This window comes from Dendrobates tinctorius, unplaced genomic scaffold (genome assembly GCF_039654945.1).
Source record: "Dendrobates tinctorius isolate UK_male_01 unplaced genomic scaffold, ASM3965494v1 ptg000126l, whole genome shotgun sequence".
Lineage (NCBI taxonomy): Eukaryota > Metazoa > Chordata > Amphibia > Anura > Dendrobatidae > Dendrobates > Dendrobates tinctorius.
The window spans coordinates 4,342,390-4,366,135 of record NW_027361794.1 but is presented as its reverse complement, the minus strand read 5'-3'; the positions used below and the strand labels follow the sequence as shown (position 1 = coordinate 4,366,135).

The 23,746-nt window shown below is 47.5% G+C and overlaps 1 protein-coding gene across 1 annotated transcript; it reads right to left on the bottom strand.

The window, feature by feature from the left end:
• Positions 1-195: 195 nt before the first annotated feature.
• LOC141047255 (uncharacterized) lies at positions 196-23,322 on the bottom strand. The gene is made up of 6 exons (XM_073542257.1): positions 23,230-23,322; positions 22,927-23,100; positions 22,720-22,843; positions 22,540-22,637; positions 22,251-22,341; positions 196-1,882 (listed from the first exon to the last, which is right to left on the bottom strand). Exons 1-6 carry the CDS (start codon positions 23,305-23,307, stop codon positions 351-353), a joined length of 2,097 nt encoding a protein of 698 aa, XP_073398358.1. The 5' UTR covers positions 23,308-23,322; the 3' UTR covers positions 196-350.
• Positions 23,323-23,746: the final 424 nt, after the last annotated feature.

The following is a 23,746-nucleotide window of genomic DNA, read 5'->3' as shown; positions in this document are numbered from 1 at the left end:
TGAATGGGTTGTTCACTACTTAGACAAACCCTTATCATTCCTTATTTTTGGTCAATCAGCGCTGGTGTGACTATTCCCACATTTGGATACTCGAACAATAAGAGGACATCAGAAAGCATACGTAGGAAGGCGGGGGACAGTGATGCTGGAGCTGCCTAGGTGCAGGGCTTGTGTGATGCAACAACCTCTCATGAATTCCGGGAAAGCGATTGCTGACACCACTGGAATGGCACTTGCTCGGAAGGTGAATATGAGTGTTTTTAAACAATGCCAAACATGAGGTATGACAAAGATAAGTCCGACTAGTGGACAACCCCTTTTCAAAGGTAACATTTTTGGTTAAAAAAATTTCAATATTCTGAACATGAAATATGCTTCTCCCCTGTGTGGGTTCTCTGATGTTTAAAAAGCACCAATTTTTTTGCAAAACAATTCTCACTTTCTGAACTTGAAGAAAGTTTCTCACCTGTGTGGCATATCTGATGTCTATTAAGATGTGATTTCTGGTTAAAACATTTCCCACATTCTGAACATGAAAAAGGCTTCTCCCCTGTGTGGGTTCTCTGATGTTTAATAAACACAGATTTTTCTGCAAAACATTTCTCACATTCTGAACATGAAAAAGGTTTCTCCCCTGTGTGAGTTCTTTGGTGTTTAACAAGATTTCCTTTCTGTATAAAACATTTCCCACATTCTGAACATGAATATGGCTTCTCCCCTGTGTGAGTTCTCTGATGTCTAACAAGCACTGATTTTTCTGCAAAACATTTCCCACATTCTGAGCATGAAAAAGGCTTCTCCCCTGTGTGGATTCTCTGGTGGCTTTCAAGATTTCTTTTCCGGTTAAAACATTTCCCACATTCTGAGCATGAAAAAGGCTTCTCCACTGAGTGATTTCTCTGGTGGCTTTCAAGATTTCCTTTCCGGTTAAAACATTTCCCACAATCTGAACATGAATATGGCTTCTCCCCTGTGTGAGTTCTCTGATGTTTAATAAGCACTGATTTTTCTGCAAAACATTTCCCACATTCTGAGCATGAAAAAGGCTTCTCCCCTGTGTGGATTTTCTGATGGCTTTTAAGATTTCCTTTCCGGTTAAAACATTTCCCACATTCTGAACATGAAAAAGGCTTCTCCACTGTGTGATTTCTCTTGTGGCTTTCAAGATTTCCTTTCCAGTTAAAACATTTCCCACATTCTGAACATGCATATGGCTTCTCCCCTGTGTGAGTTCTATGATGTTTAATAAGCACTGATTTTTCTGCAAAACATTTCCCACATTCTGAGCATGAAAAGGGCTTCTCCCCTGTGTGGATTCTCTGGTGGCTTTCAAGATTTCCTTTCCGGTTAAAACATTTCCCACATTCTGAGCATGAAAAAGGCTTCTCCCCTGTGTGGATTCTCTGGTGGCTTTCAAGATTTCCTTTCTGGTTAAAACATTTCCTACATTCTGAACATGAAAAAGGCTTCTCCTCTGTGTGATTTCTCTGGTGACAAACAAGTTTTGATTTCTGGTTAAAACATTGCCCACACTTGGAACAAGAAAATCTATTCTCTGCTCTGTAAATTTTTTGATGTTTGAAAAAATCCTTTTCGAGACGAAGTCTATTGCCATATTCTAAACATGAAAATGGTTTCTTTGCTTTAGGAGCAGTTAGTTTTTTAATGCTTATTTTGTGACTTTGATTTTCCTTAGTAGTTGGTAATGAATCAGAAGATGGGACGTGTTTCAAAGGATCAGATGACAGATCTTTGCTGTGAAGGGATGATGGTATATCTGTAGTAATGGCATTCACATCAATTGTATCCTGTGACATCTCAAAATCATCCGATTTAAAAATTGAATATGTCACCTGTCCCTCTGATCTCCTGGTACAGTCATCTGCCAAAAATAAAAAAAACATGATTATTTTTGGATAAAATATCCTTGATTTTTTTTTTTTTTGAACATTTCTACTTAAACTGTCCATGAACGTGGCAAGTTACTTAAAAAAAATATTATTCATCATGACAATGACAGATCAAAGTCTAAGGCTGGAGTCACACTAACCTGCGCAAAATACGGTCAGTATTTTACATGCGTAATACGGATGACAGACCCCTAAACAGTGCTCCGTATTTCATCCGTAATCAAGGTGTGGTCGCGTATTTTGCGCATGTCAGCATCCGTATGTAATCCGTATGGTGAGATTTTCTCACAGGCTTGCAAAATGGACATATAATGGAGCCCTATGACAGTTTTAATAAAGAAATGAAAGAATAGATATAGACACATAGAATGCATATATATATATATATATATACACACATGTATTCTATGTGTATATATGTATTCTTTCATTTCTTTATTAAAACTGTCAGTGTGAGTTTACTGTATAGCGCACTGAATTGCCGGCTTTGCTAAAAGACACCTGGTGCGTATTTCTCGCAAGTCACATGTGTGGTCCGTGTGTAATCCGTATTTTTTGCGCACTCATAGACTTGCATTGGCGTACTACGGGCGTAGTACGCTGACAATCGCAGCATGCTGCGAGTGGCACGGAGCGTAGGATACTGAGGAGAAATATACGCCCGGTGCGAGTGACCCCATAGAGAATCATTTGTCCGTCTCTAATGCGTGCTTTTTGCGCCTCTCACTCTCCCGTATTCCTCGCCAGTGTGACTCCGGCCTATTAGAAAATTGCACACCAACATAAGTTAAAGTACCCAAATAATCAATAAAAATAATAAATACAAATATTTTAATCTTTATAAAATATGTCATAATAAAACATACAGTTAAAAAATTGGAATAAATGGGGTAAATTTATACAGCGACTGAAGTGGTAATCAATCATATATACATCTCAGTAACTACAATATGTCACAAAATTGGTATCCATGTGTTGTGTGTTCCATGAAGAGACACATTGCAAAAAGGAACAAATGCAGACTACTATTTAACCCCTTCATGACCCAGCCTATTTTGACCTTAATGACCTGGCCATTTTTTGCAATTCTGACCAGTGTCCCTTTATGAGGTAATAACTCTGGAACGCTTCAACGCATCCTAGCGATTCTGAGATTGTTTTTTCGTGACATATTGGTCTTCATGTTAGTGGTAAATTTAGGTCGATAATTTTTGCGTTTATTTGTGAAAAAATCAGAAATTTGGCGAAAATTTTGAAAATTTCGCAATTTTCAAATTTTGAATTTTTATTCTAGTTAAACTAGAGAGTTATGTGACACAAAATAGTTACTAAATAACATTTCCCACATGTCTACTTTACATCAGCACAATTTTGGAAGCAAAATATTTTTTTGTTAGGAAGTTATGAGGGTTAAAAGTTGACCAGTGATTTCTCATTTTTACAACAAAATTTACAAAACCATTTTTTTAGGGACCACCTCACATTTGAAGTCACTTTGAGGGGTCTATATGGCAGAAAATACCCAAAAGTGACACCATTCTAAAAACAGAACCCCTCAAGCTACTCAAAACCACATTCAAGAAGATTATTAACCCTTCAGGTGTTTCACAGCAGCTAAGGCAATGTGGAAGGAAAAAATGGACATTTTAATTTTTCCAACACAAATTTCCTTTCAGCATCAATTTTTTCATTTTCACATGGGCAACAGGATAAAATGGATCCTAAAATTTGTTGGGCAATTTCCCCTGAGTACACCAATACCTCATATGTGGTCATAAACCACTGTTTGGGCGTACGGCAGGGCTCAGAAGGGGAAGGAGCGCCATTTGACTTTTTGAATGGAAAATATGCTGGAATATTTAGCGCTTGCCATGTCGCGTTTGGAGAGTCGCTGTGTGCCTAAACACTGGAGCTCCCCCACAAGTGACCCCATTTTGGAAACTAGACCCCCCAAGGAACTTATCTAGATGCATAGTGATCACTTTGAACCCCCAGGTGCTTCTCAAATTGATCCGTAAAAAAAAAAAAAAGTACTTTTTTTCACAAAAATTATCTTTTAGCCTCAGTTTTTTCATTTTCACATGGGCAACAGGATAAAATGGATCCTAAAATTTGGTGGGCAATTTCTCCTGAGCACACCAATACCTCATATGTGGTCATAAACCACTGTTTGGGTGCACGGCAGGGCCCGGAAGGGAAGGAGCGCCATTTGACTTTTTGAATGGAAAATTAGCTCCAATCGTTATCGGACACCATGTCGCGTTTGGAGAGCCCCTGTGTGCCTAAACATTGGAGCTCCCCCACAAGTGACACCATTTTGGAAACTAGACCCCTTAAGAAACCTATCTAGATGTGTAGTGAGCACTTTAATCCCCCAAGTGCCTCACAAAAGTTTATAACATAGAGCAGTGAAAATAAAAAATCATTTTTTTTTCCTCAAAAATGATTTTTTAGCACGCTATTTTTTATTTTCACAAGGGTAACAGCAGAAATTGGACCACAAAAGTTGTTGTCCAGATTGTCCTGAGTACGCTGGTACCCCATATGTGGGGGGGGGCACTGTTTGGGTGCACGGCAGGGCGCAGAAGGGAATGAGCGCCATTTGACTTTTTGAAATGAAAATTAGCTCCAATCGTTAGCGGACACCATGTCGTGTTTGGAGATCCCCTGTGTGCCTAAACTTTGGAGCTCCCCCACAAATGGCCCCATTTTGGAAACTAGACCCCCTAAGGAACTTATCTAGATGCATAGTGAGCACTTTGAACCCCCAGGTGATTCACAGAAGTTTATAATGCAGAGCAGTGAAAATAAAAAATCTTTTTTTTTTCCTAAAAAAAGATTTTTTAGTCGGCAATTTTTTATTTTCACAAGGGTACCAGGATAAATTGGACCCCAAAAGTTGTTTTCCAGTTTGTCCTGAGTACGCTGGTACCCCATATGTGGGGGGGGACCACTGTTTGGGCACACGTCAGGGCTCGGAAGGGAAGTAGTAACGTTTTGGTATGCTGACTTTGATGGAATGGTCTGCGGGCATCATGTTACATTTGCAGAGCCCTTGATGTTCCTAAACTGTGGAAACCCCCCACAAGTGACCCCATTTTGGAAACTAGACCCCATAAGGAACTTGCCTAGATGTGTGGTGAGCACCTTGAACCCCGAAGTGCTTCACAGAAGATTGTAACGCAGAGCCATGAAAATAAAAAATCTTTTTTTTCCTCAAAAAATGAATTTTTAGCTCGCAATTTTTTATTTTCACAAGGGTAACAGGAGAAATTGGACCCCAAAAGTTGTTGTCCAGTTTGTCCTGAGTACGCTGGTACCCCATATGTGGGGGGGAACCACTGTTTGGGCACACGTTGGGTCTCAGCAGGGAAGTAGTGACATTTTGAAATGCTGACTTTGACGGAATGGTCTGCGTGCGTCATGTTACATTTGCAGAGCCCCTGGTGTGCCTAAACAGTAGAAACCTCCCACAAGTGACCCCATTTTGGAAACTAGACCCCCCCAGGGAACTTATCTAGATGTGTGGTGAGCACCTTGAACCCCCAAGTGCTTCACAGAAGTTTATAACGCAGAGCCGTGAAAATAAAAAATCATTTTTTCCCTCAAAAAAAATTATTTTTAGCCCGCAATTTTTTTTTCACAAGGGTAACAGGATAAATTGGACCCCAAAAGTTGTTGTCCAGTTTGTCCTGAGTATGCTGATACCCCACATGTGTGGGGGAACCATTGTTTGGGCACACGTCAGGGCTCGGAATGGAAGTAGTGACGTTTTGAAATGCAGACTTTGATGGAAAGGTCTGCAGTCGTCATTACGTTTGCAGAGCCCCTGATGTGTCTAAACAGTGGAAACCCCCCACAAGTGACCCCATTTTGGAAACTAGACCTTCCAAGGAACTTATGTAGAAGTATGGTGAGCACTTTCAACCCCCAAGTGCTTCACAGAAGTTTATAATGCAGAGACATGAAAATGAAAAAAACTTTTTTTTTTCCACAAAAATAATTTTTTAGCCCCCAATTTTTTATTTTCCCAAGGGTAGCAGGAGAAATTAGACCCCAAAAGTTGTTGTGCAATTTTTCCTGAGTACGCTGATACCCCATATGTGGGGGTAAACCACTGTTTTGGCACACGTCAGGGCTTGGAAGGGAGTGAGCACCGTTTGACTTTTTGAACGCAAAATTGGCTGGAATCAAAGGTTGCACCATGTCGCGTTTGGAGACCCCCTGATGTGCCTAAACAGTGGAAACCCCTCAATTCTAACTCCAACCCTAACCCCAACACACCCCTAACCACAACCCTAACCACAACACATCCCTAACCCTAATCCCAACCCTAACCATAACCCAAACCCCAACACACCCCTAACCCCAACACTAACCATAACACTAACCACAAGCCTAACCCTAATTCTAACCCTAACCCTAATTCCAACCCTAACCCTCTTTCCAACCCAAACCCTCTTTCCAACCCTAACCCTAATTCCAACCCTAACCCTAATTCCAACCCTAACCCTCTTTCCAACCCTAACCCTCTTTTCAACCCTAACCCTCTTTTCAACCCTAACCCTCTTTTCAACCCTAACCCTCTTTCCAACCCTAACCCTAACCCTCTTTCCAACCCTAACCCTCTTTCCAACCCTAACCCTAACCCTCTTTCCAACCCTAACCCTAACCCTCTTTCCAACCCTAACCCTAATGGAAAAATAAAAATAAAAATATTTTCTTTATTTTATTAGTTATGCCTACCTATGGAGGTGATAATCGGGGGTTCATTTACTTTTTATTTCATTTTGATCACTGTGAGAGTGATCAAAATGAAATAATGGAATCTGCAGCTGGCAGATTCGGGCGGGCGCACTGCGCATGCGCCCGCCATTTTCTAAGATGGCGGCGCCCATGAACCGGACCCGCTGGACACCGGGAGCGACAAGGGGACTTAGAAGGTGCCGGGGGAGGTGAGAGTGGGTGAGGGGGGGATCGGAGGGAATGGGAGGGGGGCAGATGATGACAGCGGCGGCAGATCGCCGCTGTCATTCAGTGGCGGGGGGGCGATCGCCGGTGGGGGGTCAAATCGGTGTCTCCAGCCATGTCCGATGCTACTGCAGCATCGGCCATGGCTGGATTGTAATATTTCATCAATTTTCATTGATGAAATATTACTATCGCTCTGATTGGCTGTTTCACTTTTAACAGCCAATCAGAGCGATCGTAGCCACGTGGGGGCGAAACCACGCCCCCTGTGGTGAATTACAAAGCCCCCTGTATCTGCGGGTCAGGTGACCTTTCATTGACCCCGGTCACCCGACCCGCAGGGGGGCTTTGAATTCATGACACAGGGTATGCGTCATAGGTCGGATTGGCACCGACTTTCATGACGCATACGCTGTGTCACAGGTCGGGAAGGGGTAGGAATGGGTTACTACCAAAATTAGTAAAGAAGCACATATAAAAGGGGTTATAGCTCTTATATTTTTTTTATAGACAAGTATCTTAACTTACCTTATTTTCCATGAATATGGTGTACTGGTTGTTAAATTCATATACTTGATATATCCTCTATGTGCCATTTTTTCTATAACCCCAGTGGAGCTATAACACCTTATATACGTGCCTCTTTACTAACCTTGGTAATAATTCATGACCGCATATGGCGACTTCAGTTTTACCTTCTCCTCGATACCTCACCGCCTCCTATCATCCCCCTCTTTCCTTTCTCCTGAGAATAAGACACGGTACAATTTAAATTCTTTGGATAATTTTGGCCACAGCGGCCAATTTTATTAACAAACATTAACAATAAACATTAAATAATTCAAAATTATGAGGGGAGGGTTCTTGGAGCTAGAAAGATCTGGCTATAAACTTATTTCCACCATGTTACCCCCAGCCGTCCAGCCCAGCTCGAGGGCATTGTAACTCCCCTTCTGGGAGACCAACCACCATAGCTCCCGAGGTAAAACCCCGTCCAGAGCCCATACCCAAAAGCCAGATCCCCCATACCATTTTAAACTGTCGGGAATGTTACTTCCGAATCCTTCCCCGACCAATCACCGTCAACTCCAAGAACCCCACCCCCCGCCCCACAGCCACTGTGACAACAGCAACAACGACGCCTCGTATAGACCCTGACAAGAATCTATATACCGATCACCTTTTTTTTTTTTTTTTTTTTTTTTTAAAACGAACATCCCCTAGCAGCCCCCAACATGCTACCCAAAACAGGGAGGGTGGGTGGGACTTCTCTCCTCTGCTCCTGGCTGGCGAGTGCGGTTTTTCCCGCACTTTTTCCCTAATACAGGCTGCCCCCACCTTAAACCCCTCCCCCGGCCCCCGTCCCGGCCAACCATTTCAAACTGGCACAACACTAGTTCAAACTTCCCGCCCATAGCAGTCATGGGGGGCTTCCCCTAGGCTGTGCCCTTCCCCAGCCCCCTTCTTGACCGCATATGGCGACTTCAGTTTTACCTTCTCCTCGATACCTCACCGCCTCCTATCATCCCCCTCTTTCCTTTCTCCTGAGAATAAGACACGGTACAATTTAAATTCTTTGGATAATTTTGGCCACAGCGGCCAATTTTATTAACAAACATTAACAATAAACATTAAATAATTCAAAATTATGAGGGGAGGGTTCTTGGAGCTAGAAAGATCTGGCTATAAACTTATTTCCACCATGTTACCCCCAGCCGTCCAGCCCAGCTCGAGGGCACCGTAACTCCCCTTCTGGGAGACCAACCACCATAGCTCCCGAGGTAAAACCCCGTCCAGAGCCCATACCCAAAAGCCAGATCCCCATACCATTTTAAACTGTCGGGAATGTTACTTCCGAATCCTTCCCCGACCAATCACCGTCAACTCCAAGAACCCCACACCCCGCCAACCACGAACAGCCCTGACCACCTCAGGCTCGTGAGTGCCCCAAAACCACCAAGGCCCTCTCGATCCCCTCCTGTATTGACAGTGCCCATAAATCAATACCAATAGAATTTAAATGAACCCCATAGGCCAACCAAAAATTACCGGCACCTGTCTCCAATTCAAAGTGACGAACACTAATGCCCCCATTCCTGGACACAAACGCCGACACCGCGCGATTCAATTTCACCCTTGCCCTGTTAATCCCTTTCAACGATCTCGCTTGCCTCCACCTCTGTCTGGGTACCACATCTGACCATACCGTCACCACGTTCGGGAACGATGTCCACAACCTCAAAAAATCGGAACGTATGTCCCTAATTAATTCTCTCACCGGCCTGACCCCTAAATCATTGCCCCCCACATGGAAAACAATAATGTCGGGGGTTCTATCCAAGCGAGTGGACTTGGTTAACTCCAGGAGCACCCTGCTCCATACCATTCCTTGGAAACCCAACCAACGGACCAGCACCTGCTCCCTCCCAAAGCCCAATTGCCTACCATCTGGCCTCGCGTCGGCTCGTAGCGCACCCCAATAAACGTAAGAGTGTCCGAATATCCATGCAAGAAAGGGGTCGCCACCTGGAAAAAACACAACAGAATATAGGAAAAACACATCGAGGACATGCAAACCACGCAGCTAACGCCGAACATACAGTAAATACCGATCCGACTGCCACCTGCCAATTCTCCTAATCGCATCAGCCCCCAACCCAAGGCTGTCCGCTTCGGTCGCAGCACCAATTCTAAATGAATGAGACCCATACATGTCCTGGGGAAGGCCCAACTCTACCAATCCCTTCTTCAAAACCGCAATGAACTGGAACCGAGACAAATAGGTGCCGTCCGCATGGCACAAGAGAGGACCCGTCCTACCCGCCCATACGCCCCAATATGCTTCCAAACAGCCACTAGGGCACATTAATGCCCCATCAACTCGCCCCAAAACTACCCGTCTGCCCCTACCCTGTTGATCAGTTTTTGAACGCCGAATCCAAAAAACAATGCCCCCCGCCCAAAATTCCACATCTTCTGCCAACACCCCTCCCGCCGAAACCCTGCTGCCTGACACCACCTCGCCAATGCGCATTGCCCCAAAAAAGGCCAAAAACTGACGTGCAAATACCCCCAAGGACTCTGCCTAAGCCTTCCAACGTACTAAACGAAATAGGCCTTCGTTTGTCCCCGGCTTTGTTACCCCTCCGAAACCCTTTTAACGCCTGACTCACTAAGAAGCTCTTCGTAACGTCCCCCACCCCTTGCAACTTGAAACCGAAAGCTAAACCCGCTACAAACTTGTTTACCTTAGCAGCAGACCAACCGCGGTCAGCTGCCTTCCCAATTAAAAACAATACCGCCAACATCCTATCCTCATCACTTTCGACCCCACCCCACTCTGCCAACCAACTCTGCCATACTCGCCACGAAGAATCGTAGGCCGACCATGTCTGCTGCGATAAGGATTCCCGAATCAGTCTTCCTGCTCTTCCGTAATCACCTTCCACAGAAAGGAAGGGCATTCCATGCCCGTGGCATCCGCTCCTGGCGCCAATTCTCGAAAACGGCCCCACTGAAAACGAGACAAAGAGTCTGCTATTGAATTCGTAACCCCGGGCACATGCACTGCAGAAATCCCTGCGTTCAAATCCAGACAGCGAAGAACCAAAACCCTAACCAATCTAACTACGGGGGGAGAGGAGGCCGACAAACTGTTAATGACCGCTACAACACTCGCGTTGTCGCAATGAAAGCGCACTCTCCTATTTTCGAACATGGGACCCCACACCAAAACAGCTACCACGATAGGAAACAGCTCCAATAGTGCCAAGTTTTTGGTAAGGCCCAACAACTTCCACGCCTGAGGCCACCGCCCCACACTCCACCTACCCTTACAGTAGGTGCCGTAACCAAAGCCGCCTGCTGCATCCGGAAATATTTCAAAATCAAAATTGCTCAATGTCTCCTCCTGCTTCAGCGACCGCCCATTGTAATTCCGCAAAAACCGCTGCCAAACCATCAAATCGTCCCTATGCTCCTTCGTCAAGCGAACGTAATGGTGCGGAGCCTTCACTCCCGCCGTCGCGCTAGCCAAACGACGAGAAAAAATTCGACCCATAGGCATGATCCTGCAGGCAAAGTTCAATCTCCCCAATAGGGATTGTAATTCCTTGAGGGTCACTTTGCGCAACTTCGAAATCCTGTCTACCTCCTGTTTCAACAATGTCAACTTGTCCTCTGGTAACCGACACTCCATCCTCTCCGAATCGACAACTATGCCCAAAAAACTTATAACAGCCTTAGGGCCTTCCGTCTTCTCAGATGCCAGCGGCACCCCAAAATGCTCCGCCACCCAAACCATGCCTGCCAACGCGTTCCTACACAACGGCGAATCCGGGGGGCCAATAAAAAGAAAATCATCCAGATAATGAATGATCGACTGCATTCCTGTAACATCCCTTACCACCCACTCCAGAAAAGTGCTAAACGTCTCAAACAAGGAACAAGAAATTGCGCAACCCATCGGCAAACACCTATCGAGGTAGAAATTCCCCCTCCAAAAACATCCCAGCAGCGGGATACTATCTGCATGAACCGGTAGTAACCGAAAAGCGGACTCAATGTCTGTCTTTGCCAACAAAGCCCCTGACCCATAACGTCGCACCCACTTAACCGCCGTATCAAAAGAGGTATACTCCACAGAACACAACTCCCTATCGATACCGTCATTAACTGACAAGCCTTTTGGATAAGACAAATGCTGAATCAAACGAAACTTATTCGGCTCCCTCTTAGGCACAACCCCCAACGGGGAAACAATCACGCCCGCAACAGGAGCCGTGGGGAACGGACCGGCCATCCTGCCCAAATCCACTTCCTTTTTTAACTTCTCATCTACTACCTCCGCATGCATTATTGCCGACCGCAAATTTTTAACAGAAAAAGGAACCACATGGCCAGGAGGTGGAATCCTGAAACCGTCAACAAAACCATTCAAAAGCACGCTGGCCTCTGCCCGAGCCGGGTACCTACTTAGAAATTGGGCCATCTCTTGAACCCTCACCGGGCTCTCCCCCTTGACCGGCACCCACATTTGGCTTTCCTTTCCCTTTCTTAAAACATTTGGAAGCGCCGTGTGTGCTACCGTTGCAGTGGGAGCACACGTGCTTGAACTTGCAGCCCGCCCCGTACTTGCACTGCCCGTCATTAAATTGCCAGCACGCTCCCGACTTCTCTCTTCCTCCCTGGGTTGCCTGAGCACTGCTACCCTGACCTGCTTGCTGACTGCTGCTGCCCCCGCTCCCGTGAAAGGACTGCCCATACCTCACTGGGGCCATCACCTTCAGCCACAGCCCGATATCCTTTTGATCCCACTTTATCTCCGGCCGTACCGCCTTCCTCTGCCTAAACTGCTCGTCATATCGCAGCCACGCCTGGCCCCCATAAATACGATGCGCCTCCCCGATAGCATCTAAATAACAAAAAAGGCCAGAACAATTATCCGGAGACTTCTCCCCTATGACACTAGCCAAAATAGCGAATGCCTGCATCCAATTCACAAAAGTCTGCGGGATCAGACGCCACCTCCTCTTTTCTTCCTCCTCTTTTTTACTATCGTCCTTCTTCCCCTTATCCAGGTTAAACTTTTCCAACGGCAGCAATGAAAATATCTCCACATACTCGTCCCGCCAAATCTTCTCCTTCACTTCTTTCTTTAAATGGGCCCCCAGCGGCCCCTCAAAGCACACATAAACCTCTCCCTTAGCCCTATCGTCCAGTTTTATCCTATCCCCCTTATCCGTTTCCGTCTGCACTGAAACAGATACTCCTGCCGCAGCTCCTTCATCGCATTCTACCGCGCGTAACACGTCACCACCCGACTCTGTGCCCGAACCGCGACTCACTATCCATGCCCCCGCTGGGGACGGAGCTGCCTCCCCAATTACCCCCCCCTCCAGTCTCAATATTTGCGACATGTTTGCCAAAATGTCCCTTAGCCCCGGCACCTCAGCCCCGCTAGGCCCACTACGCCCCATCCGCTCCCTACCATCTCCCTGCCTGCCCCCATCATCCTGCAATACAGCCCCTGCGGGCGACAAACACGACATGGAGCCATACTCACAAAGCCGCGCGGGTGCTGTGTCCCCGCCAGCTGGAAATCCGGAATCCTGACGTCCTCGAAGATCCTGATGCAGGCACTGCTGCTCCAGGCCCGCGCCCCTGGCCTCCTCGTCACCAGGGGGGACCCGAGCATGTGATACCCGCCGCTCCCGAGAACTCCCCCTTGAGCGGGACCCGTGACAGTCCCTGGACCCATGCCCGACTGGCCGGTCCGTAGCACCCTCCGGGCGACTCCCGGATAAATGCCCCCAGGTGCCTGATGCCTCGTCTGCTGGATAGGGGCCAGGCAGGGCGACCACGCTAAGTCGCCTCCCGCCCGTCGACCGGTCCGGGCTCCACGTGCTGCTGGGACCAGGCAGGGCGTCCCCGCTGAGCCCCCTCCTGTCCGCCGATCGGTCGGGGCTCCACATGCTGCTGGGACCGGGCAGGGCGTCCTCGTGCTGCCCCCTCCCGACCGCCGCTCTCACGCTATGGACTGCAATGGGGGAAGGCAGGGCGGCAGCATCCGGCACCCTCCCGCCCGCCTCACCTCCAGTCCTTCTGCTGACGGTGGGGCCAGGCAGGGCGCTGCCGCAACGCCCCCTCCTGCCCGCCGCGCCACGTCTGGCGCCCTGGCTGGCAGACGCCCCCGAGCGGTCCTCATCCCCGGGGGCGCCCTCGATCCTGCCTCCCGCCGCTGTGTTGCCCGGCGCCGGCCTCGCCGCTGTGAGGGCCTGCCGCGGCCTTCACTCTCCTCCCTGCTGAGCGACTCTTCGGCTCCTGCCCGCGACGTCACTTCCGGTCCGGCCTGCTGTTCCTGTCCTGCTCCCCCACGCTTGCCGCCCGCTCTGACCGGCCGGCTGGGCGGATTCCTGCCGGGACGGGCGCAGGGAGGGGATGCAGCCCCATCTGTTGCGCCGCCCGCAGGGTCCCTGGAGGGGCTCCGCAGCCGCCGCCTGCTGCGGGCTGACACCTCCGGTGACAGCCTTTCGGGGGGACGGGTCCTCCTTCAACGCCGGCTGGTTCCCTGCTCCGCAGCGCTGAGGAGGGAGGAAAGCTGGGTCTGTAGCCATCCTCCCCTCCTGGACCTGGCCACATCCTGCAGCCTGGCGAAAAGTTGCTGCTCGTCGTCCATCGATTCAGGTAGGACTTCTCTCCTCTGCTCCTGGCTGGCGAGTGCGGTTTTTCCCGCACTTTTTCCCTAATACAGGCTGCCCCCACCTTAAACCCCTCCCCCGGCCCCCGTCCCGGCCAACCATTTCAAACTGGCACAACACTAGTTCAAACTTCCCGCCCATAGCAGTCATGGGGGGCTTCCCCTAGGCTGTGCCCTTCCCCAGCCCCCTTCTTTCCTTTGGACAGTAGTCTGTATTTGCTCATTTTCGCACTGTGTGGATACCAATTTTGTGACATATTGCAGTTACTGAGATGTATATATGATCGATTACCACTTCAGTCTCTGTATAAATGTACCCCTTTTATTCCAGTTTTTTAACAGTATATTTTATTATGATATATTTAATAAAGATTAAATATTTTTATTGATTATTTGGATAGTTTAATTTATGTTGGTGTTTTGGCTACCCTTAAAACTCTTATGTACTGTTACTGCTCCACATTTGCTGCACTATAATAGAAAACTGCATAGCATGAACCAGTAGACTGTGATGTTCAACTGTTTGTCCATTCTACCTCCAAAATCTGGAATAAAAAGTAGCCAAACAATGTTCTGTAGGTGAAAATACCAATTAAAACTTCTATCCATCTCGCAAAATCAAATCCGCACTCCGGTTCATGATCTGTCATTGGAAAAACAGTGTCAAGCAATTCTGAGGGACTGTGGGTGCTAACCAGGTCGCAAGAACTAGGGACACCCTGGTCTTTCTCTGTCCCCCCCGCATTACTCCTGAAGGTGGAGACGCCGGGTCCATGTACCCTACTAAGCACCTAGATTAACCCTTTGTGTCCCTAGGGTGGAAACATTTAGTGTATAGGTATCACGCTGCTGCAATGCAGGTAGAAGCAAGCTCCACTAGATGGTGGAAGAGTGGAAGGGGGTCTGCACACAGATGGAGCAGACCTGCCGTGCAGCAGCGAGGCTACCACCAGGTGGCAACAGAAAAGTCAAAACAAGCCGGGTCAAATCCTAGACTGTAGTGCAGTACCAAAGGAATAAGCAAACTCAGGGTAATAGAGACAAGCCAAAAGGATGAGTAAACGGTCAGGAACGGATATGCCAAAGACAAGAGACTAAAAGCAGGTCAGGGTCCAAGCCGAGTTCAGGTACCAGGAAGTCCAAACACAAAGAATCGGTGTGATGGAAATATATATGTATCTCATATAGATCTCACTTGCATATATACTTATATATATACTCACAGCTAATATATACACTATAATCCACTGCTTTAAAATGGCTGCCACGAACCCGCAGCTCTTTGGGGCTTTCCAAGATAAGAAAACAAGAACAGCAGATGTGCTAAAGTGATGAGTAGATATCTCAACTTTGTCCTGGTTTCAAGATATTACACTTTAGTTACTTAGTCAGCCTCTTGCCATGAATTGATCATGATATATTCCATATACTCAAACAGCCAATAACATTGAAGCTTGACAATATGGTAATTAACTAACCACCCCTTTCTATCCGTAATTATAAAACCATGTATGTACAATAAACATTCAGTGTATTGATTGAATGCTATTCTGACACTTTGGTGTACTGTGTCATTCTTTGAGTGCTCAAAATACTTGGGAACGGCCGCAGCAAACACAGGGATATATTTATCCTAACCAAATTTCCATAACATCGGGACAGGGAGAGGGGAATAACACAGACACGAGTCAAGTCAGGAATTACAGGAGTGCCAGTGTTAGTTCTTACTACCTGGTGTGGAGTTGCAGGTGTTGTCTGTGATTGAAGTTGGCATTTGGAGATTTTGTCAGGAGATTGTTGCTTGGAGTTTTGTTTGCGTCTCCTATTTGGTTTCTCCTTCCTTTAAATGTCCTGTGTTCCAGTCTATTCTTTAGTGAGTGTATTTTATATGATTGTTATTTTCATTTATCCCTATCCATCTTCCCCTTGTCTGTTTGGTTAGTGCATTCCCATTGTCATGATCTAGATCGGGTTTTGAGTCCTGTCTTTCCATGTTTCCGTTCTGGTCATGTCAGGGTTAACCTTTCTCAGTCTCAGTCTGGGTTCAGGTTTGCTATTTATCGCTGCTGCTTCCTGCAGGCGATGTCAGTTATAGTTCTGTCTATGGCGTGAGTAGCTGACTCTCGTTCATCTCGATTTGTCCTGCTGTCATTCCCGACTTGACCCATGTCTGTGTTTTTCCCCTCTCCCTGTCCCAACTCTGTTTTCCCCTTTGTGTTTGAAATTCCTGGTACTTGAACTTGGCTTGGACCCTGACCTGCTTTTTGTCTCCTGTCTTTGGCATATCCACTCTGTGATAAAACACTCCGGGATCGCCTTTGCTGGGGTCAAAGGTCACGTGCATTCAGCATGAAACTCAGGCGCAGAGCTGGGATTTGGGTGTAACTGACCCTGGGTCAGGTTTATTAACGGTGAAAGCAATGCAAAAGGAAATAAAACATAAAACAAATCTTTGCCTGTCCGGCACTAACTAAACAATTGACAACCTAACTACCAACTGGCGGGCTTCTCCCGTCCAGCCAAACCACAGTTGCAGTGGGCACTGCTTCCACTCACGTGTGTCTCTCACACAGACAGGCTCTCTGTGTTCCCAGGCTGAGACACTCACACAACCACCTTGCATCCTTTTATATCCACCTCCCATTATCCATTAGTAAGCAGGTGCGATACTGACCAGACTAGGCCACATAGGAAAGGAATCTGGGCGAGATATACCTGCCCTCATCCACTATTCCCACATGATTCTCACATATCCCCCCCTTCTGCTCAGACCACTCCGGTCGAGCAATGACACCCGCCAAACAGTGCACTCAGGACAGGGCATCTGCATTTCCCATCTGTACCCCTGGGCGGTGCTCCACCGTAAAAGTGTAGGCCTGCAGGGCAAGGAACCACCGGGTCACCCGGCTATTCCGTTCCTTGTTCAAGTGCATCCACTTGAGAGGGGCATGGTCAGTGATCAGCCTGAACTTTCGGCCCACCAGGTAATATTTGAGGGCCTCTAGAGCCCACTTAATGGCGAGGCACTCTTTTTCTACGACTGCATACCTTTGCTCGTGTTTATTCAGCTTCCTGCTGAGATAGAGGACTGGGTGTTCCACTCCGTCCCTCACTTGTGAGAGTACGGCCCCGATACCGGTATCATAGGCATCCGTTTGTACCACAAACTCACTGCGGAAGTCCGGAGTCACCAGTACGGGCTGAGAGCAAAGTGCCCGTTTTAGGCTATGGAAGGCTTCTTCAGCCGCTAAACTCCATTTAATCATGATGGAGTCTTTCCCTTTTGTAAGATCCGTCAGGGGGGTAGCGATGGCTGCAAAATTGGGTATGAACCGGCGATAATAACCGGCGATCCCCAGGAAGGCTTGCACCTGCTTCTTGTTGACAGGTTGTGGCCAGTCCTGAACCGCCTGAATCTTATCAACCTGGGGTTTAACAACACCCCTCCCAATTACATACCCCAAATACCGGGCTTCTTCTAGCCCGATGTGACATTTCTTGGGGTTCGCGGTTAGACCTGCCTCCCACAGGTCGTCAATCACAGCTTGTACTTTCTGGAGATGAGTCTCCCAGTCCAAGCTGTAAATGACAATGTCATCCAAATAGGCCGAAGCGTACCGCCTATGTGGCCTCAAGACTCGATCCATCAGTCTCTGGAAGGTCGCCGGTGCCCCGTGCAGTCCAAACGGCATATACACACATACTGAAATAAACCTTCCGGCGTAGCAATTGCCGTCTTTTCTCTGGCCACCTCAGCCAGAGGGATCTGCCAATACCCCTTTGTTAGATCTAGGGTCGTAATATACCGGGCTTTTCCTAACCGATCTATTAACTCGTCGACCCGGGGCATAGGATAGGCATAAAATTTTGAGACCGCATTCAGTTTCCTGAAGTCATTGCAGAACCGGATGGTGCCGTCCGGTTTAGGAATTAGCACAATCGGGCTGGACCACGCACTGTGCGATTCCTCAATGACTCCTAACTCTAACATTGCCTTCACTTCTCGGGAAACGGCTTCACGGCGCGCTTCCGGGATTCGGTAGGGCTTTACGTGAACTGTGACACCAGGTTCCGTTACGATGTCATGTTTCATTAGCATAGTCTGCCCGGGTTTTTCTGAGAAAAACTTTTGGTTGTGAAGTAGAAACTGCCTGACCTCAGTCTTTTGCCGCTCCGAGAGAGTCTCTGCAACCCGTACCTCCGGTACGGTATGCGAGCAGACAGGACGGGCCAGCTCCGCTGACAAGGCAGACCGATCCTTCCAGGGCTTTATCAGATTTACATGATAAATCTGTTCAGGTTTCCGTTTACCTGCCTGGTATACTTTGTAGTTTACTTCACCAACTCTTTCCTTGATCTCAAAGGGGCCCTGCCACTTTGCCAGGAACTTACTGTCCACCGTGGGGACCAGGATCAACACCCTATCTCCGGGTGCAAACGTACGGATCTTGGCGCCCCTATCATAGATTCTTTTTTGGGCTCCTTGAGCCTGTATCATGTGTTCTTTGACGATAGGCATAACAGCCGCAATACGGTCCTGCATTTGTGTGACTTGATCTATCACTGTTTTAAATGGAGTGACCTGACCCTCCCAGGTTTCTTTTGCAACGTCTAACAGTCCGCGAGGACGTCGGGCGTACAATAACTCGAAAGGCGAGAATCCCGTGGAAGACTGGGGTACTTCCCTGATGGCAAAAAGCAAATACGGAAGTAAATAGTCCCAGTTCTTCCCATCCTTGTCTATCACCTTTCTCAGCATCTGCTTCAGAGTTTTATTGAACCGTTCAACCAACCCGTCTGTTTGAGGGTGATACACGGATGTGCGTAACGGTTCGATTTGTAACAATCGTCAGAGCTCCTTCATTATCCTGGACATAAAGGGGGTCCCCGGGTCGGTGAGTATCTGTTTTGGTATACCGACCCGACTAAACACATGCACCAGCTCCTTGGCAATCGTCTTGGTGGCCGTGTTACGCAAAGGGATGGCCTCCGGGTAACGAGTGGCATAATCCAAGATGACCAGGATATGTTGGTGTCCACGTGCAGACCGTGGAAGGGGCCCAACTAAATCCATCCCAATCCTCTCAAACGGGACTTCAATAATAGGTAGGGGTACCAAAGGGCTACAGAACCGGGGCTTAGGTGCAGAGGCTTGGCAGTCAGGACAAGACTCGCAATATACACGAATATCGTGATGCATGCCTGGCCAAACAAAACAGTGTAATATCCTTTCGGTGGTTTTCTGGACTCCCAGGTGACCTCCCATCACATGTCCGTGGGCCAGGTCCAGCACCTGCCGACGGTAGGGTTTTGGCACGACTAATAGTTGCACCGTATCTTTCCCCTTTTTCTCTATCTGATAGAGTAAATCATTCTCCAGAACCATGTAAGGATATGCCAGCCTAGAGCCAGGTTCTACGGGTACCCCATTTATCACTTTCACATTTGTCCTAGCCTGAGAAAGGGTAGGATCCTTTATTTGCTCGCTTTGGAAGTCATCTTTCTGAACTTCTAAATCCGGCAAACGGCGAGGTGGACGGCTGTCAGCCTCCTCCTCTTCCCCGGTCTCCTCATTATCACCCGCCATGACTGAAAACGGGAACTGCAGGTCATTTCCCGCAGACTCTTCCCCAGAGTCTTCCGGGGAGACCTCTTCCAGGGGTTCGGGACCCACACGTGCCCTGGGAGAAGAATCATGTACACTATTACCCTGGGGTATCAACTGATTCTCCCACAATTGCCAGAAGTGGGGAAAATCCCGGCCCAGGATAACATCATGCAATAACGCCGGGATGAGTCCCACTTTATGTTGCACAGACCCATAGGAAGTTGTAATGCATATGACCGTGGTGAGGTACGAACAGGTGTCTCCACGCACACACGTTACAGAAAATTTGTCTGATGGTCCAGTCGGGGCTGACACCAGACTGGCCTTCACCAGAGTCACCACACTTCCCGAGTCTAACAATGCCACCACATTTTTGCCATCAACAGTTAAATCACACAAGTGTTTTTCCACATCCTTTTGACCGGCATTCACACTCACTACCCGTGCAACCATAGACATGCGGTTTTTAGAGTCTGTGACGTCGCACTGCATGGGTTCAGTAGTGACCGGACAGTTCACAGCAATATGTCCCATCTCTTGGCAGCGGAAACACCTAACGGGCCCCTTGCTTAGACCATAGTTCGTTACTCTTGGGCTCGCAGTGCAGGCAGTCCCGTTTTTCTCCCCCACTGTCTTATGGATTTTTCCATCTCCCCTACTCCCTGGAACAGTCTTACCGGTTCCACGTGGAGATGATGAAGAACGAGGTGGGGTAGCGTCGTCTCGGAGTCCTTCCGCCACGGAGTAACGTTCAACCAGATCCACCAGTTGATCTGCTGTCGTAGGATTTCCATGGCTTACCCACTTCCTCAGGGCTGGCGGTAGAGCTCTCAGGTACTTGTCCATGACGACTCTATGGATTATCTCTGGCGCTGTCAGCACCTCGGGTTGTAGCCACTTCTTCGTCACGTGGATCAGGTCGAACATCTGTGACCGCGGTGGTTTATCCGGCTGATAAGTCCATTGATGCACTCTCTGTGCACGGACAGCGGTCGTCACTCCCAGCCCGGCCAAGATCTCGGCTTTCAATTTGTCAAAGTCCTGCGTGGCTTCAGGCTCTAAGTCATAATAAGCCTTTTGGGCCTCACCGGAAAGAAACGGGGCAATCAGGCCAGCCCATTGTGCCTTCGGCCATTTTTCTTGCACCGCCGTCCGTTCAAATGTGGTCAGGTATGCCTCGACGTCATCTTCGGTCGTCATCTTCTGCCAGTACCGACTCACGTGAATCACTCTCAACTCGGCTTCCAGGTTAAGCTCAGGTAAGCTTGCCAAGCGCTGCGCCAACTGCTGGAGAAGCGAACGATCGGTAACTGTCATGTCCACCAACTCCTTCAGCTGGGCCATCATCACCCGATTAGCTTCTTGCTGGACGGCGGTGGACTGTACCAGCGCTTTCACCACGTCCTCCATGCTCATGCTTGCAACGTGATGCCCGCGTTCTCCACCACAATGTGATAAAACACTCCGGGATCGCCTTTGCTGGGGTCAAAGGTCACGTGCATTCAGCATGAAACTCAGGCGCAGAGCTGGGATTTGGGTGTAACTGACCCTGGGTCAGGTTTATTAACGGTGAAAGCAATGCAAAAGGAAATAAAACATAAAACAAATCCTTGCCTGTCCGGCACTAACTAAACAATGGACAACCTAACTACCAACTGGCGGGCTTCTCCCGTCCAGCCAAACCACAGTTGCAGTGGGCACTGCTTCCACTCACGTGTGTCTCTCACACAGACAGGCTCTCTGTGTTCCCAGGCTGAGACACTCACACAACCACCTTGCATCCTTTTATATCCACCTCCCATTATCCATTAGTAAGCAGGTGCGATACTGACCAGACTAGGCCACATAGGAAAGGAATCTGGGCGAGATATACCTGCCCTCATCCACTATTCCCACATGATTCTCACAACTCCTAACCATTAATGATCCTTTGGCTTGTCTCTGACCCTGAGTTTGCTTATTCCTTTGATATTGGGCTACAGTCTAGGATGTGACCCGGCTTGTTTGACTATTCTGCTGCCACCTGGAGGTAGCCTCGTTGCTGCACGGCAGGTCTTCTCCAGCTGTGTGCAGGACCCCCCCTTCCACTCTATCGCCATCTAGTGGAGCTTGCTTCTACCTGCATTGCAGCAGCGTGATAAAAAGAAGGGAGATGTTAGATTCATCAAATAAGATATCAGGGTTCCAGGAAGCCAACAGCATCATTACCCTCCGCTTTGTCTTACAGGCCTATCATAATATTTTTCTTCAAGTGATTTTCTAACTTATCAGCACATTCTACGTACGCTGTCATTTGGCTTTGTAGTTTACAGATCTGGGCAGGTAAGAATCAGCGTCTCCTAATCCCAGAGGGTAGGTTGATCCTCCAGGTTGTAAGTTCTAAAGAAAAGGGCTTTCAATGACCAAAGTTATTTGAGTACTTTTTGGTAGAGGAGAAGGTTGTGGTCAAGAGGCAAAATGGTGATCACTTGATTATGACATGAATTACACAATCAATAAAGTAGCCACAGTCGGTGACTGAGAAGAATCTGTGACTTCTCTGCATTTAGTGGTTACTACTCACCTGGGTAGTCATATGTATTAATCTCCTCTTTACACCACTCATCACCCCACACATATGTCTCTGTAGTATTAATATGGGTCAGGTATTCACTCTGAAACAAATATTGTAAAAGTCACAGACAGATGGAGAAGTCTCATCTATGATCAGCTCTAATCCTGCCATCTCCACCGTTCTCATTACACAAGTATAAAACATATAATACTGGTGGATAAAACAAGACTGAGCACAAGACCTTCACAGCCATCTACACATCATAGGGGAGATCTCATGACACCTTCTCTCCATCTACCTGATGATCCTGAGGAACACTGGGATCTTCTTGTTTACAGTCTTGTGGAAGAAGAGGACTGGAACATCTCTCTGTTGTTGTCCTCTTACTGGATAGATCTAGAGGAAACACATACAGGACTGAATTCATTCTTTACATACAGATCATTATAGGCAGTGTGTATTTAGTCCTGTCTATTACCTGGTGATGTGAGGGGCTGGGGAACCTCCATCATGACGTCCTTGTAAACATCTTTGTGTCCTTCTAAATACTCCCACTCATCAGTGGAGAAATAGACTGCGACATCCTGACACCTTATAGGAACCTAACACATACAATGATACTGTCATTCCCGCAATATGTTCATAGCGTTACTTTATAATGTCCCAGCATTCCCAGCAGTGTCACCTCTCCAGTCAGCAGCTCAATCATCTTGTAGGTGAGTTCTAGGATCTTCTGGTCATTGATGTCCTCATGTATTAAGGGATGAGGAGTAGGCCCAGTGATTGGACTCAAAGGTCTTCTCTCAGACACAGGGTCCTGACAGCGTTCACTAGAGGTCTTCTTCACTACCGTGTAATCCTGGTTATGGAGAGACACATTAATAAATCTTACTACAGACATTTCCAGAGTCCTCACCTCTCCAGTTCTGTCCATCTGTTATTCCCATAGATAAGAATGATGTAATGTGACGTCATCAGAATCTCTCACCTCTCCAGTAAGCCGGAAGAGGATCTCTAGGGTGAGGTGTAATATCCTCTCCACCATCTTTTCTCTGTCCATATCCATATTTAATGGATATATCAGGAAGATCTTCACTGAGAGGATCCGATATTGTAGAGACCTGAAAGAGAAGATGAGCCAATGCAACATAAAAATCCTGTGTAATAATACAATTACTGGAGATAATAAGGGAAACATATCAGGAGATAAAAAGTGTAGATATTTTATTCTCTAGTCTTGTATGGACTGGAAAATAAGTTGAAATGCTGACTAACACATCTCCATGCTCCCAATCACTGAATATGTTACTCACTGCTTTGGCAACTGATTGGCTGTAGGAATCACAAGATGGTTGGGACTGACCAAAAAATAAAAAAAAAAAAGACTGGCGGGAACCCAAGCAGCAGATATTTTTATTATTTTACAGTATTTAGTTTTCTTCTTTACATCTACTAATAAAACATATTTAAGGCCACAGACAACCAGGGATGTGGGATGTGGAGTC

Excerpts from the sequence above, each read along its gene's own strand:
- LOC141047255 (XM_073542257.1), bottom strand. The coding sequence starts at position 23,307 with ATGGATATGGACAGAGAAAAGATGGTGGAGAGGATATTACACCTCACC. Across the intron at positions 22,844-22,926 it reads TTGAGCTGCTGACTGGAGAG|GTTCCTATAAGGTGTCAGGA; the intron begins GTGACACTGCTG and ends TGTATGTGTTAG. Across the intron at positions 1,883-22,250 it reads TAATACATATGACTACCCAG|ATGACTGTACCAGGAGATCA; the intron begins GTGAGTAGTAAC and ends TATTTTTGGCAG.